Source organism: Cervus elaphus, chromosome 12 (assembly GCF_910594005.1).
Source record: "Cervus elaphus chromosome 12, mCerEla1.1, whole genome shotgun sequence".
In the NCBI taxonomy this organism is placed as follows: Eukaryota; Metazoa; Chordata; class Mammalia; order Artiodactyla; family Cervidae; genus Cervus; species Cervus elaphus.
This window is the reverse complement of record NC_057826.1, coordinates 13,711,167-13,725,439: the sequence shown is the minus strand read 5'-3', so window position 1 is coordinate 13,725,439 and position 14,273 is coordinate 13,711,167. Positions and strand designations below refer to the sequence as shown.

At 50.9% G+C, this 14,273-nt stretch overlaps 1 protein-coding gene across 3 annotated transcripts in view; it reads left to right on the top strand.

Moving 5' to 3' along the window:
* The window catches only part of ADCK1 (aarF domain containing kinase 1), a 127,456-nt gene that overhangs the window by 79,130 nt on the left and 34,053 nt on the right, over window positions 1-14,273 (top strand). For all 3 annotated transcript variants that reach the window (XM_043920531.1, XM_043920533.1, XM_043920532.1), the window contains one exon: window positions 5,928-6,086. In XM_043920531.1, the coding sequence (XP_043776466.1) occupies window positions 5,928-6,086 (159 nt within the window). The remainder of the gene's footprint in view (window positions 1-5,927; window positions 6,087-14,273) is intronic.

The following is a 14,273-nucleotide window of genomic DNA, read 5'->3' as shown; positions in this document are numbered from 1 at the left end:
TCCACCAGCTCCCAGAGTTTGCTCCAGCTCGTGTGCATTGAGTCGGTGATGCCGTCCAGCTGTCTCAGGCAAAGGAATGGCAGATTGGTTTCATCTCATATGCTGACTCTGGTCAGTTGGTAGTGGCTGCCTGGAGCTCAGGGTTGAGGGAGATTTTGAGGCATCATCTGGGCCCAGCAGGAGTGGAGCTATGATTGATTAGTGATGTCTGGCAGGGTGTGCTTGGGGTCCATTAATCAGCTACTGCTGCATAACAAATTACCCCTAAACGTAGTGCCTTAAGACAACAGGCATCTGATGTCTTAAGGTCTCTGCGGGTCAGGAACCTGGGGGTAACTCACTGGATGGCTTCAGCTCAGTCTCCTTGTGAGGTTCTAGTCAATATGTCAGCTGGGCTGCAGGCATCGGAAGGCCTGGGTGGGGAGGGGAGGAGCTGCCTTCACAGTGACCCACGGTCGGCAGGAGCCTCGGTTCTTTACCACGTGGGTCTCTCCACAGGTTGCTTGAGGGGCCTCATGACATGGCAGCTTGCTTTCCCCCAGGCAAGCATTCCAAGAGAGAAAGCAAGGAGGATATCACGGTGACAGTCTTGGAAAGTGGACAGTGTCTTTTCCTCTACGCGCTCTTTGTTAGGAGTGATGGCCATTAAGTCCAGCCCCTACTCAAGGGGCAGGACTGGCAGCAACTGGGGTAGCAGTTGATGGGGCAACTGTGAGATGTAGGGATTCTGGGGGCAGGCTCCTGGGGAATGCTGCCCAGAGCGGGGAATGGATTTCCTGTCCACGGCAGGCTTGGACAGTGTTTTGCAGAGTTCTAGCCAGCTAGAGCTCTGTTGTCTGCCTGAGGCTGGGGTGGGTACTGCTCACTCCTGCCACTTCATTAGCACGGGTACTTGTCCTTCTCCCCATCAGGCGGCGGCCAAAGGCTGCTGGCACCCAGCCAGGTGTGGGGTGGGCCATCTCAAGACCATGAGAGCCAGATGTCGTTGGCTGCTGATGCCATGGTAACCCGCTCAGGTGCCCCAGGCAGTCGTCCTGGCTCCTCACTGGGAACTGCCTGGCCCTGGCATCAAGGCCTGGATTTGCTTCTTTCTAGAGCTGGCCAGTTCAGGGCCTGTTCGATTTGTTAGCTTTATCATGTGGGGATGTTGTTTCTGAATCCAGAAGAGGTCTGAGGTGAACGAGTGTGGGGGCAACAGGAGAGGATATTTGCTATTGGATCATCCTGGAAAATCTGGGACATTCCCCATCCTGTGACTGATGCACCAGTCCTCATGAGACTGCTTGGCTGTAGGCTCTGGTGGGGCTGGCTGAGAGACCCAAGAGGAACTCTCCCCCAGGGATTATTATCGAGGCTTCTCCAAAGATCCTGACTTCCTGCCTCCTTATTTTGGGCTGAATGAGGACCTGGCCAGCGCTTGACTCCTCAGTGTGGCATTTTGGAAACACTGCCCGGTAACCTGGCTTCGTGGGACTCCTCCTGGCTGATTTTCTTGGGAGTCACTCTGCCCTGGACTGGGGTATCATGTCACATGGTCTCTTGATTCCTGGACCTCAGCTGAAGCCAGTCTGCTGGCATCTTTTTCCTTCCAGTTTTATTGAGATGTAATTGATACTCATCACTGTATTAGCTTAAGTTGTACAGCGTGATGGTTTGACTTACATATATTGTGAAATGATTACAGCAATAAATTTAGTTAACACCCATCATCTCATATATTCGTGTGTTACAAAGTCTTAACCTGAGCCTCTGGTCAGCTAAACCCCTAGGGGTGACATGTTTCTTCTGGCCTTTCTGATGTCCATAAACTCCCCAACACACACACACGCACACACACACACACTCACACACACACACGCCCTTCTGATGTCCATAAACTCCCCAACACAGACACGCACACATACACATGCCCTTCTGATGTCCATAAACTCCCCCACACAGACACACACACACACACACACACACACCCTTCTGATGTCCATAAACTCCCCAACACACACACACACACACACACACACACACACACGCATACGCACACGCACATCATACAAAATTAGAGCAACTTTCTTTCTGATTATTTTTCCTTTTCCAGACAGGGACATCGATATATTTGAATCATGAGCCGACAGTAATTAAAAAGCACATAACTAGTCATTTTAAAATGTAGTTGTTTTACTTAATTGATTTTGCCGCCAGACCCAGAGGGGAAGAAATGAGAGCATAGGGGAAGGGAAGCCCTAGAAAGGGAGATGGGTTCCTGCGAGTGACGGGAGGCAGCTGAGGGCCCTGCTTGAATCTAATTGCTGCAAATGCTGCAGTTTGTTTCTGCTAATGGTTTTCTGCTGAAAGGGCTGGGGGGATGAGGCCTGATTGGAGGGGGGTGGCGTTTGTTTCAGCTGCATGGGGGGTATAATTCTGCTTTTGGGACAGGGTCTATTTTTCCTTATTCTCTATCAGCATAAAGTACTTTCAGCGAACACTTTGAATCAAGGTTCCATTTAGAGATACTTTATTCATATTTAATTACAGGCTGTAGCACCAATCTTTAATTACCTTTTTTTATAAGCCAGCTAGGAACATTCACCAGCAATCAATTAGTGTGTGTGTGTGTGTGTAAGCACGGTGGGTGTGGGTGTGTGATTTGCTTACTGATAGAGGGGAGAAGGATGGCTCCAGGGGCTCCGGGAGGCGGTGGGGGGCAGGGGTGGGGAGGGGTGGGCTATCTCTCCATCAGGTTCCCTGTGCACCCTTACTGTCCGCGCCTCTCTTCGCTTCCACTGGTCAAATGGGGGATTTGGGCAAGTCCTCACAGCTCGGCCTTGTTCAGGGTGCTGAATTGGCACCTGGGCTTGGGTGGTCCTGGGATTGCCCCCCATTCCAGCCCCTGGCGGGAGCAGGGGGTTGTAAAAGGCCCCCTCCCCATTCCCTGGGGCTATGGGAGACGAGCCTTCCTCTTACCCTGGAGGCTGGGCAATGCTTGCCCTGGCCGGCTCCCCCTCCCCCGCCCCCTCCTGCCCTCCTGGCCACTCTCTGGACACACATCCCTAGTGATGCCATGTCAGTCTTCGGCTGCAGTGACTCTGCAACGTCCCTGCAATGACACGGATTCGAAGACGGGTTGTCCTTCTCAGAGGATGAGCAAAATGTGCCCAGGGAGCCAGGCGGAGGCTTGGGGTGGGGGTAGGCTCGGATGACCTCCAAGACCTCCTTGCAGCGGGGAGCTTGGCCCAGTCTAGCTGCCAGAGGTGAGGGTCTGAGTTCACAGCTATTTTTCCAGAAAAGCCTTCTCCTTGGTGCTCCTTCAGGAGTTACCGGAGGGTTTCCTAGGAAGTGGTGTGGTTGCCGTTACGTAACAGATGGGAACGTTGCTGAAATTCCAGCCCGCTTCTGTTTCTGGATCTCAGTCCCAGCAAGAGGGTGGGGAGGGGATGGAATTCCCACTCACTGATCCTCTTGGGGGGCATCGGGCACTGTGCCCAGGTTTCTTGCATCTATTCCAGCTGGGGCCTGAGTGCACACTGCGTCAGGCAGAACCCCTTCAGTTGTATGTAACAGAACACAACTCACACTGCCTTCAGCAAAAAAAAAAAAAAAAAAAAAGATATATGGAGTGGGCACCGAGGGTGGCTAGGACCAGTGTGACCGGGATTCACTCGTTCCAGCTCGGCTTTCCTCTTTGTGTCTACTATGTGGCCCCTGGCAGCTCCAGGCTTCACCTTCAGTTTTCAGCTCCGAGTTGAACAACAAGAAAGAAAAGCCCTTCCACAGGTCAAACAGAACACTTGAGTCTGATTGGACCAGTTGGGTCATGTGTCCATCTCTGATCCAATCAGGATGGCCCGAGGAGCTCCCCGGGGTTCTGACTCAGCAGGCCAGGGTCTCACACCCACCCTGGAGTAACAGGCGGGGTGCCCGCAGGTAAATCCTACTCCCGACATGCGCTTGGAGTAGGAGGGCTGTGGGAGCAGGGTGGTCCAGCCATTTCCAAAAGGAGGAAAGAGTTGATTCAACCCCTCTCCAATAGAGAGAATAGTGAATTCGATCCTTCAACAAATATTTGTTTAGCACCGACAAGTTCCAGTCCTGTTCTAAGTGCAAGGAAGTCAGCAGCGAACAAAACAGAAAAAAAATTGCTGCGTGTTTGGAGCTGGTGTTCTAATGCAGAATGGAGGGCAGGTGGTCCCGTCGTTCTTAGTCTACGCCCAGGCCCAGGATAAGGGGTTCTTGTGTGGAGAGACCCAGGGTGATTCAGGGTGACAGTCTGGGAAGGAGCTGGCCTCAGGGAGCCCAGAGGGGAGGGAAAAAGACAGGTTATGTGGTTGGGGAAGCGGGCAGTAAGGGCGGGGTACAAAGTGAGGAAGGAAGGGGACAGGAAGCCAGTCTGGACGCATTGCCCGTGACAGAAAAGGGGAGGCCCCTCCCGCGTTCGCCTGGACCTTTGGCCCCCGCAGGATATTGACAAATGGCATGGAGTCAGTGAAAGCTCCAAAAATGATGACAGGACTGGAGCGAGTGATTTATGAGAGGAGATTAGCGGAGTGATGGTGCGGCCTAGCAAACAAAGGGACGGGGTGGGGGTGGCCCTGGATCCTGTGAACCTCTGAAGTCCAAGGAGAGGCGAGGGGCTGGAGGGCAGCGTGGAGTGGCCGCTGCAGAAAGGGGACAGAGGGAGGCAGCGGGGCCCGGGGGCTGCGTCGACCTCGGCTTGAGAGCCTGGCGTGACGAGGAGGGGAGGTGTGTGAGACATGCACACGGGTGTGCGTATGTGTGCGTGTGAATGTCTGGATTTTCCAGAATTGTGAGGCTATCCAGGGAACTCAAGAAATGGAGGGGACGTGGATTTCTGCCCTGGGGAGATTCTGCAAGAGGCTTTTGGGACCCTCCTTCCCATCTGGTAGAGTATTCCTATCTGGACCGTTTAGCTGATACCATTCAAGTCAGAAAGACCTTTTCCTTCGGGAGAACTGGGATGGCATTTCTAAGAGGGAAGCGGGGGGAGGGAAGAAGGGAAGAGGAGATGAAAGAGCACGGGGTATACGGTCCGATTTGTAGAGCAAGTGAGGCACAGAGGACGGGGGTCTGCCCAGGATGCCTGGCATGGCATCACCCATGAAGACTGAAAGCCCACCTCTGGTCTGCAGCCTGGGAGCTCTGCCAGGGGGCTGGGTCAGGCGTGGGCTTGGGGACCCATGTAGAGGCTCAGGCAGCAACAAGTGGACATTGCTGGGTTTGGAGCCTCCAGCCCACGTGTCCTTGAGCTTTCCAAGTTGGCAGCGTTGAAACATCTTCCATCTGATCCCCTGTCTTGAGCTGCCCTGGGCCCAGGTTCTGTTAACTTTCGAGTGTATCCATACATGAGAGCCTTGGAGGCACACGTGGTACAAGTGTTCGTTGCTTAGTCAGTCGTGTCCGACTCTTTGCAACCCCATGGACGGTAGTCCACCAGGCTCCTCTGTCTGTGGGATTCTCCAGGCAAGAATACTGGGATGGGTGCCCATTCCCTTCTCCAGGGGATTGTCCTGACCCAGGGATCGAACCTGGGTCTCCTGCCTTGCAGGCATATTCTTTACCGTCTGAGCCACCAGGGAAGTCTCTGGAGGTACAGTGGTAGGTAATTAAATGGGTGGATGATGCACAATCTTGGACATTCTAGATGGCACTTTCTTGGCTTTAAGTGGAGATTGCGCTGGGTTCCTGAGCACAGGTGAGTCACGTCCTCCACATGTGTTTTCTGTCTCATTTCCTGAGTCAGGACAGGTGTGTGTGAATTTCCATGGCTGCAAGGACCCAGGCAAAGCAGCTGAGAGAGAAGAAGTCTGTCATGGAGGCATGAGCCACCGCTGGTGGAGGCCCTGGCCCATCCTCCTCCCGCCCCTCTGAGTTGAGTCCTCGTAATTGCCCTGTCCTCTCTTCTCCTCTCTTGGCAGATTCATGATTTGTTCCTGAGCTTTGACGACACCCCTCTGGGGGCGGCCTCCCTGGCCCAGGTCCACAAGGCCGTGCTGCGTGATGGGCGGACGGTGGCTGTGAAGGTCCAGCACCCAAAGGTGCAGGCTCAGAGCTCGAAGGACATTCTTCTGATGGAGGTGAGGGCCTTCCTCCTCCCCTCCCTTCATCCTCATTCTGTGTTTCCCCAGGATCGGGGCAGTCCCAGTGAAACTGCTGGCAGGCCTGTGGGGTGGAGCGTGGGCCTCTGATTCGCAGTGAGAGAGGAGAGCTTGGGATCACAAAGGAGGTGTCATGACAACACTGTGACCCAGGGACCCATGGCTAGGTTGGCCGATTTTTGATTCATTCCTGGGAATTGTCTGCGGACGGTCTCAGAACATGTGGGCAACTGCTGGGGCCAAGGAGACCTCGTTGAGGTGGGGGATGTTGTAGAAATGAGGTGACCCAAATAGGTGATTTCCTTGGGGGTAGAAAAAGCTGCATCCTAGTCTGGTCAATTATAACGAAAGGGAGCGTGTGGTCAGCCAAGGAGTTTGAACATGACACGAAGATCACATAGAAATGTTTATGCAGATCGCTCATTTGCTTCTCTGATATTTGTTCTGAATGAGCAAATGCGCATGCCCTAAAGTGGCCCTGAGACAGCTCTAGTGGGTCCTGTGCTTCTGGACTTTTCTAGCTCTCTGCCTCGAGCAAGGGGAAAGGGTGAGTGGCCAGGGCTTGGGCCGTAGCCAGCAGGCCCAGCGGAGGTCAGCAGTCTGCTGACCCTGCCAGCATGTTCCCCTCCTTCCTTTCCCTTTCCTCGGTTCCCTGTCCTCACTTTGGACACTTAGTCTATTCTTTCAGCTCTCTTTGACTAAACCTGACAGGTGCATAGGACACACGAGTGAGTGACCTGCCTCTTCATCCTCAGAGAGTCCCCCCGTTTAGTGGAGGCCTGAACACAAACAGTCCTTGACTGTGAGCTCCATCTAAGGTGTTGGCAAGGTGCCGTGGAGCCTGGACTGATGGGGGCATCAGAGGGGTTTCACCGAGGCGCCCACAAGACTGCTGGACAGCAGAAGGGTGGCCCAGCCAAAGGTCTCGAGTCTCAGGGGAGCAGGGTGCGCGCGGAGAGTGTCAGCCAGTTCAGATGGTTCAAACTGGGCATGGGTGCAGGCCAGGCTGGGAAGATAGGCAGGATGGAACACGGAGGTCCTTGGGTTCCAGGCTCATGTACAGGGTGGAGTACATAGTAAGTACGTATTTACTGGGGAACCGAGCAGATCTGATTTTCTCTTGCAGTCGGTGGGGAACCATTTAAGAATTTTAATCAGGGAAACATCGTGATCAGACGTGCCTTAGAAATAAAAGTGTGTTAACAGTCTGGAAGATGTTTGGGGAGGCAGGAAGACGGTAGCCAGGGAGACTGACTAAGGGGCTTCTGCACCTGTGGTGTGAACCAAGGCCGCGTCATGGGGGTGGAGGAGCGGCATGGACTCATGGGGTGGGAGCGTCAGGACTTTGTGACCAGCTTGGTTTACGTGGACTGAGGGGAGACACCGGTGTGGATGAGAGTGAAAACAAATCGTGTGTTTCTGGCTTCTGTGATTAAACTTGGGGGCCTTTAACTATGTGTATCAGTCTGGGTTCAGTTGGGGAAAAAGAACTTGTTCTAGGCATCTCAGAGGGAGTTTAAAACAGAACATGGGGTTCACCGCGGATGGAATCACTGAGAAGCCAAGTGGGATGGTGAGATAGTCACCCATGGCAGGAAGCCACTGCCACCCTTGAAGCGGAGGGACAAGAAGAGTTGGTTCCCTGGATCCCAGGTGCTGGGGCCACCTGAGGGGAGTGGGTCAGGGACATAGGGTCTGTCATGTGGTATTGGAGCCACAGATGCTGTTTGAGGTGTGGGTGTTTCACCTCCTCCTGTCCCCCTGTATGCCACCAAACCTAGCTGGAAGCTGGTTGGCAAGGGAGCCTGGGGAATGTACTTTCTTATGAGATAAGGGGGTGGCATGGATGTCAGAACAAACGGAGTGGGTGACGGAGCAACCATGTACTATAAGACATTGCTGTCCGGATCTCTCGTTTAGTCATAAAGTCATGTCGGACTCTTTGCGACCCCATGGACTGTATAGCCCACCAGGCTCCTCTGTCTGTGGGATATCCCAGGCAAGAATCCTGGAGTGGGTTGCCATTTCCTTCTCTAGGGGATCTTCCCAACCCAGGAAGTTGTTCCCGAAAATCTTCCCGAGCTCGCCATCTCCTGCTTGACAGTCAAATTCTTTAGCACTGAGCCATCTGGGAAGCCTGTCTATAATTCAGGCTGGGAATACAGGTTTCTGGATTTATCAGCAAGGAGACTCATGGGAGCTGGATCTGGGGGAGTAGTTGAGATTGCTTAGAAAAGCTACATAGACTAAAACAAAAGGGAGAGGGCAGAGACAGAACCGTGAGGAACATTGTCATCTGGGGACTGTGCCCAGAAGGATGAGTTCCCGGGGGAACTAAGGAGGCGTGGTCAGAGGGATTAGAGGAGAACCAGGACTGAGCATCTGCATTCAGTGAAAACAGTGTCAAGAAGAGAGCTCTGTCCGCTATCTAGCATCCTAACTGATGCAACCACTAGTCTGCACATTGAACCACCTCAAAACGGAGTGGCTGAAGACCCCAGTCGAGTACTGTGCTCCTGACTGCAGCCTGGGTGGGGCGTGATAGACGCATCTCAGTTCTGTGTGGTTCCAGGTAGGGAGCCGGAGGACGCACTCACATGCCTGGCAAGTGGGTTCTGGCTGCTGGCTGGGATCCCAGCTGGAGCTGTGGGTCAGGGCCTCACATCTTCTCCATGGAGGCCTCTCCAAGGCTGCATGGGCTTCCTGGCAGCCTGGTGGCTGGGTTCTAAGAGTAAGCGTCCCAAGAGCATAAGACTGAAAGTACATCGTGGTTTCATGACCTGGGTGTGGCAGTCATGTAGGTTACTTCTTCCTTTATTGGTAAGAGCGAGAGTCACAGCGGCCCCCTAGGCTCAGTTCAGTTCAGTTCAGTCACTCAGTCGTGTCCGACTCTTTGCGACCCCATGGACTGCAGCGCGCCAGGCCTCCCTGTCCATCACCAACTCCCGGAGTTTACACATACTCATGTCCATTGAGTTGGTGATGCCATCCAGCCATCTCATCCTCTGTCGTCCCCTTCTCCTCCTGCCCCCAATCCCTCCCAGCATCAGGGTCTTTTCCAATGAGTCAGCTCTTCACATTAGGTGGCCAAAGTAGTGGAGTTTCAGCTTCAACATCAGTCCTTCCATTGAACACTCAGGACTGATCTTTAGGATGGACTGGTTGGATCTCCTTGCAGTCCAAGGGACTCTCAAGAGTCTTCTCCAACACCACAGTTCAAAAACATCAATTCTTTGGCACTCAGCCTTCTCTATGGTCCAACTCTCACATCCATACATGACTACTGGAAAAGCCATAGCCTTGACTAGATTGACTCTTGACTACTGGAAAAACCATAGCCTTGACTAGACTGACCCTAGGCTTAAGGGGCGGTGAAATAGATTCTGCCTCTTGATGGGGGATTGGCATGGTTTCAGAAGAGCATTAGAGTGGGAGATACTGTTGTTATTTTGGAAAATAGAGTCTATTAGAATTAGTTGATATTGCCAAGTGGAATGTAAATTAGTAAAGCTCTGAAAAGAGTATGTTGGATATGGTGACTTAGAGTTTTTTGGGAAGAACAGGGACGATGGGGTGAGTGGGGATGAAAGAGAGTTGAGGGCCCGGGAAGACGGGAGACGGTTAGTGGAGACTACTCTTCCATGTTTGGCCTTGGATCGGGGGGACAGGGAGGGTAGTGGTTAGATCCAAGCGCAGGATTGGGTGGGGGCCTCCCGGAGGCTGTCGCTGATGGGGAAGGGGCAAGCGGAGTTGGGGGCTTAGGAATTCAGGAGAGAGCAGTAACTGATAGAGCTGGTTCAGGAGACGTGTGGAGGGCCTGGGCCCCAAGGACACAGGTGGAAGCAGGAGGCTTTGGCAGCCGTTGTTCTGGGACCAGAGCTTTGTTCTTGAGGCTGGGTCCAGATGAGTGAGTGGGGCAGAGGGGGAAGGCGGGGACAGTGGGCAGCTGAGTTGTACCAGCCTGATAGCGTCTATTTTTTCCTCTGAAGTGGGAGGTAAGACCATCTGCTGAGAAGGAGGGGGTAGGAGGTGGCATGGAGGCTTGAGGGGGATGAAGGTTTGGAATCCTGCCGGGTGCGCTAGAGAAGAGAGCTGACCGGTCCCCGGGAGTGGGGCTGCTGAGTGGCACCGGGCATCCAGCTGGAAACCTGGGCTTTCTGAAACATCAGTCCATGGTATGGAGCAGCCACAGATGGAAGCGCACTGCCAGTCTTGGAGGGTCCCTGGGTGTTCCTGGGACCCCACAGCCACACCTGGGTTGGGCTGGGACCTGTCTCTGCCTGGTGGTGCCAACAGGCCCACAGGGGGCTGGGAGGACAGCTGACATCTCTCCTCTGCCCAGGCCCTCGCCCCTCCCTACGTAACGGTGGCCGTAAGGTCAACCACAACAATAGCAGTGGTGAAGATTTGGCATCTTCCTCCCTGAGATGAGCATCAGATGTTTTTCTTGAAATTACCAGCCGTGTGGCCATGTGTCGAGTAGAGTGGCGGCTCCCTTGCAGTGGCTGGGGCTGGGATCTCAAGGCGGACCAGAGACCCGCACTCACACCTGCAGGAGAGAAGCTGGAAATGAGGCCTGAGGTCTTCCATGGACCGCCAGCAGCAGCAGCGGCACAGAGTGGTACTGCCTTCTCACTGCGCCTGGCCTCTGGTGGGAAGAGTCTTAACTTGGTCACCCTTCTCTGGTTTACAACCAGGAAGTGCCAACTGGAAGGCTCATTTTGTTTTATATATGAAATGAGCATGACTTTTTTTTTTCCAGACCTAAATTAAGCCCAGACCTACATGGTGCCTTGATTTTAGGGATGATATATGTTTGGGTGTGCTTGGTGGGAAGAATGATTTCTGAGAGGCGTTAGGACTGTCATACCTGCCAGAAACTTGGAGATAGAGGGGAGACAAAGCTACTTTTTTGCAGAGCCTTGTGGTGCCTCTTTTCTTGCTAATTCCAGGTGTTGTGTGTCCTCAGACTTCTCTCCCACTGCCCACTATCGTCTCTATCTCCTCTTCAGCCCTGTGTTTGGTCACGGCCTTGTCTTGAGAGGAAGAAAATTTGGATAGAGTGGTTCATACTAAGGGGAGAGTGGCTCATAGGCTTAACTTCTGCATATTTGCAATTTATGAAGTGGGCTTGTAAATCCAAACACATATCTGCTGTAAGGATAGAGGTTTACAAGAGTGAGACTTTTGAGAATAAGGAGGTGGGGACTACTAGCTGCATCAGTTGGGATGTTTTTAGCTGTATGTATCAGGAAATCCAACTAACAGTGGTATAAATAATAGTAACCTATATTATCTCACATTTCAAGACATCTACAAGTAGGGTCAGCTGTTTCAGGGTTGACTAATCCAGCACTTTATTGTGGTTTTTAAGGACCTAAGTTCTTTATGTCTTCCACTCTGCCAGCTCAGCTTCCTGGCTTGTCCTTCTAAGGTAGTGCTCCTCATGGCCCCAAAACAGCTGCAGGGTTCCTGCTATTACAAGTGTCTTCCCTTGTATTAAAGACTAGCCCTTCAGTAGAATTTCTTTCAGTTCTCATTGGCCAGAAGCAGGCCTACTTGCCCCAGCCTGAAGCAGTCTTGGCAAGAGGATTGGGACCACTTTGACTGCCTCAGACCGACTGTGATTCACTTTCTCAGGCTAAGGTCTGCCTTCCTGAAGGACGTGAAACATGCACAAAGTTGAGGTTCTTTTGGCCAGGAAGATGGGGGAAGTGAGTGGCTTGTGGGTTGGCACCCAGTAGCATGTGCCACCCTGGTGTTTTTTGTCTCCTGTGAACCTGGGCCTTCTCCTGGGGAAGGAGACAGTCCTGGGGGAAGCTGCTGACTGCTGCCAGAGAATCAGAGGCCGACTCTCAGTAAATGGTGATGAACCTGATGGTGTCGGTGACTTTGCACAAAAGAGAAAGGCACAGCCAAGGGTGTTTTCAGCTTTGTCATCATCACCTGATATTGTCCCTTTGATAGTTGGGGCAACTCTACTTCTCGATGCACGGCCAGTGACTCTTATTGATTCGAGTGGCTGTCCGGAGCCAGACTAATTGGGCCCAGAGATTGGAACAATGATTCAGCAGCAAGGGGTGAACTGACAAGGCAGAGTCTATCTGTCTGCTGGCGGGCTGGCTTTGCAGCAGTCCTTGCCTGCCCACGAGAGCAGGGAGCTTACTTAGCAGGCTGGGAATCACTGCCACTCTCCTGTCTGAGAATAGGGTAGGACTCAGTTGACCTGTGAGGCAGTGTTAAGACCATCATTCCCAGGTTTCGAGAGCACTACCCTGTATCACACCCTGTTATCTCTCAAGCTTCTAAACTTGATAATGAATGCCTCGTGCTGTATCCTAAAGAATCTAACTCCTGACCAGGTCCTTCGTGTGTCAGCTGTTCCCAAGGTCTGCAATATTAGGGCAGGATGCTCAGATCTGAGCACCAGAAACCCATCCATTATTTGATGGCCTCCGGCTCATACCCAGGGTCTCTAAAAATAAAGACCTGTGACAGTTATGTTTTTGATTTTTTTTGAACAACATTTTCAGTGCGTGCTATCTGTCATCTTGTTTCTTTTCTGAGTGTGTTGATTGAACAGTGGGTGGCTAGGTAATGTTTGTGTTGGCACAGAATCCAACAGCTGATTTTATTTTTTTTTAAATACATTTTTGAAAGCCCCAGAGATGTAGATCATCCCTTGGAAACTTCTCTTCACCCTGTAATTCTGTTTTCTAAACAGTATGCACTTTAATAACTTATCTGAACAAAGATAAACTCCATGAATGGTAAGCTATTTACATCACTCTGAATTGATTTTCGATCCTTGTCGAACATCCATTTTTACCAGTTCGGATCCGTGCAGGCGTTCTGTTTAGTGTCCTGTTTTCCCGTAGACCATTATTTCTTTTATAATATATAATAAGTTGATAGCAGTAACTTGAATTTCAGTGGCATTTTACAGTTTACAAAGCTCCTTTTGTGCTTTATCTCAGGCTCTCTATTGTATTGTCCTATATTGTATTGCCTGAGACAGGACTGCGTAAAGAAAGAAGTGAAACGAAAAAAAAAAAAAGTGGGTCCGAGTCCTGCATTTGAAATTGCAAGCTATGTGACCTTGAGAAATGCTTTAACCTCTTGGATCCAATTTCCTTCTCTGTGAAATGGGCAAGAAGAGGAAGAATGAGAGCATGTATATCAAGTGCCTCATAGTGCAATGCTTGTGTCTGAATAATGATAATTCCCATTTTTTTGCTATCATATGTAGCAATCACTAATTTTCAAACTTTTATGTGACTCTCAATTTTTCCATTATGTTTCTGTGTGGTCCATAATTTAGTTTTCTTCCTGGGAGCCAATAGTCCTATAGGAAAATGATTTCATTATTCTCCCTTGAAGGAACTATTAATTGTTGAATATACCCTGATTGATCAACAAGGCTTCAAGTCAAGTAGAATATTCTCAGGCATTTCAAAACTGTGGTTCCCCTACATTCAGAGGTAATCCCTTCCACCCAAATCTCCAAGGCATACAGATGTAATCTATTTGCGTAATGCACATGTGAGCATATAACTATTTCTGGGGAGAAGGCAGACCTTTTGGAATGTTCATTTATTCACTCATTCATTCATGTGAATATTCAGTAAACATCTGCTGAGTGTTGAATACATGCTAGGCACTGGTGAAAACACTGGCAGTTGGAAGAATTTTATGGAGAAGATGAATTTGGGAGAAAAATCAAAAAGTCAAATTGATAACAACACCTGTTTTATTTTAGTTGATTGCATCTGTTGTCAAGAAAGAAAAACTTAAAAGAATCTACTTGGGGCAGGCTCTTCAGAAGGGAACTGAATTAAAACAGAGGGTGAAATGGAATTTCGTTTTCTTTTCCTAAGTCCAGAAAAGTCCAAAGTGGCAGCAGCCCAAACTGTTTTAGATTTGGATCAGATGACTCTTTTTTTTTTTTTGCCCAGATGCCTATTAACCTGACCTCACCCTCCCTTTGAAGTTCAAGGGGTGATAAACCCCCGAATTATGTACAAAATTATGGGAGTATGTGCGTTTTCTGGGCTTCATTGCTGGCATCACATTTTCAAATTGGTGACTTCCTATAAAGGGGATGATGTCCTCTAAAACTATGAACCACTAACTTCCATCCAAACAGACCCTCTCATTTTAAAGTAA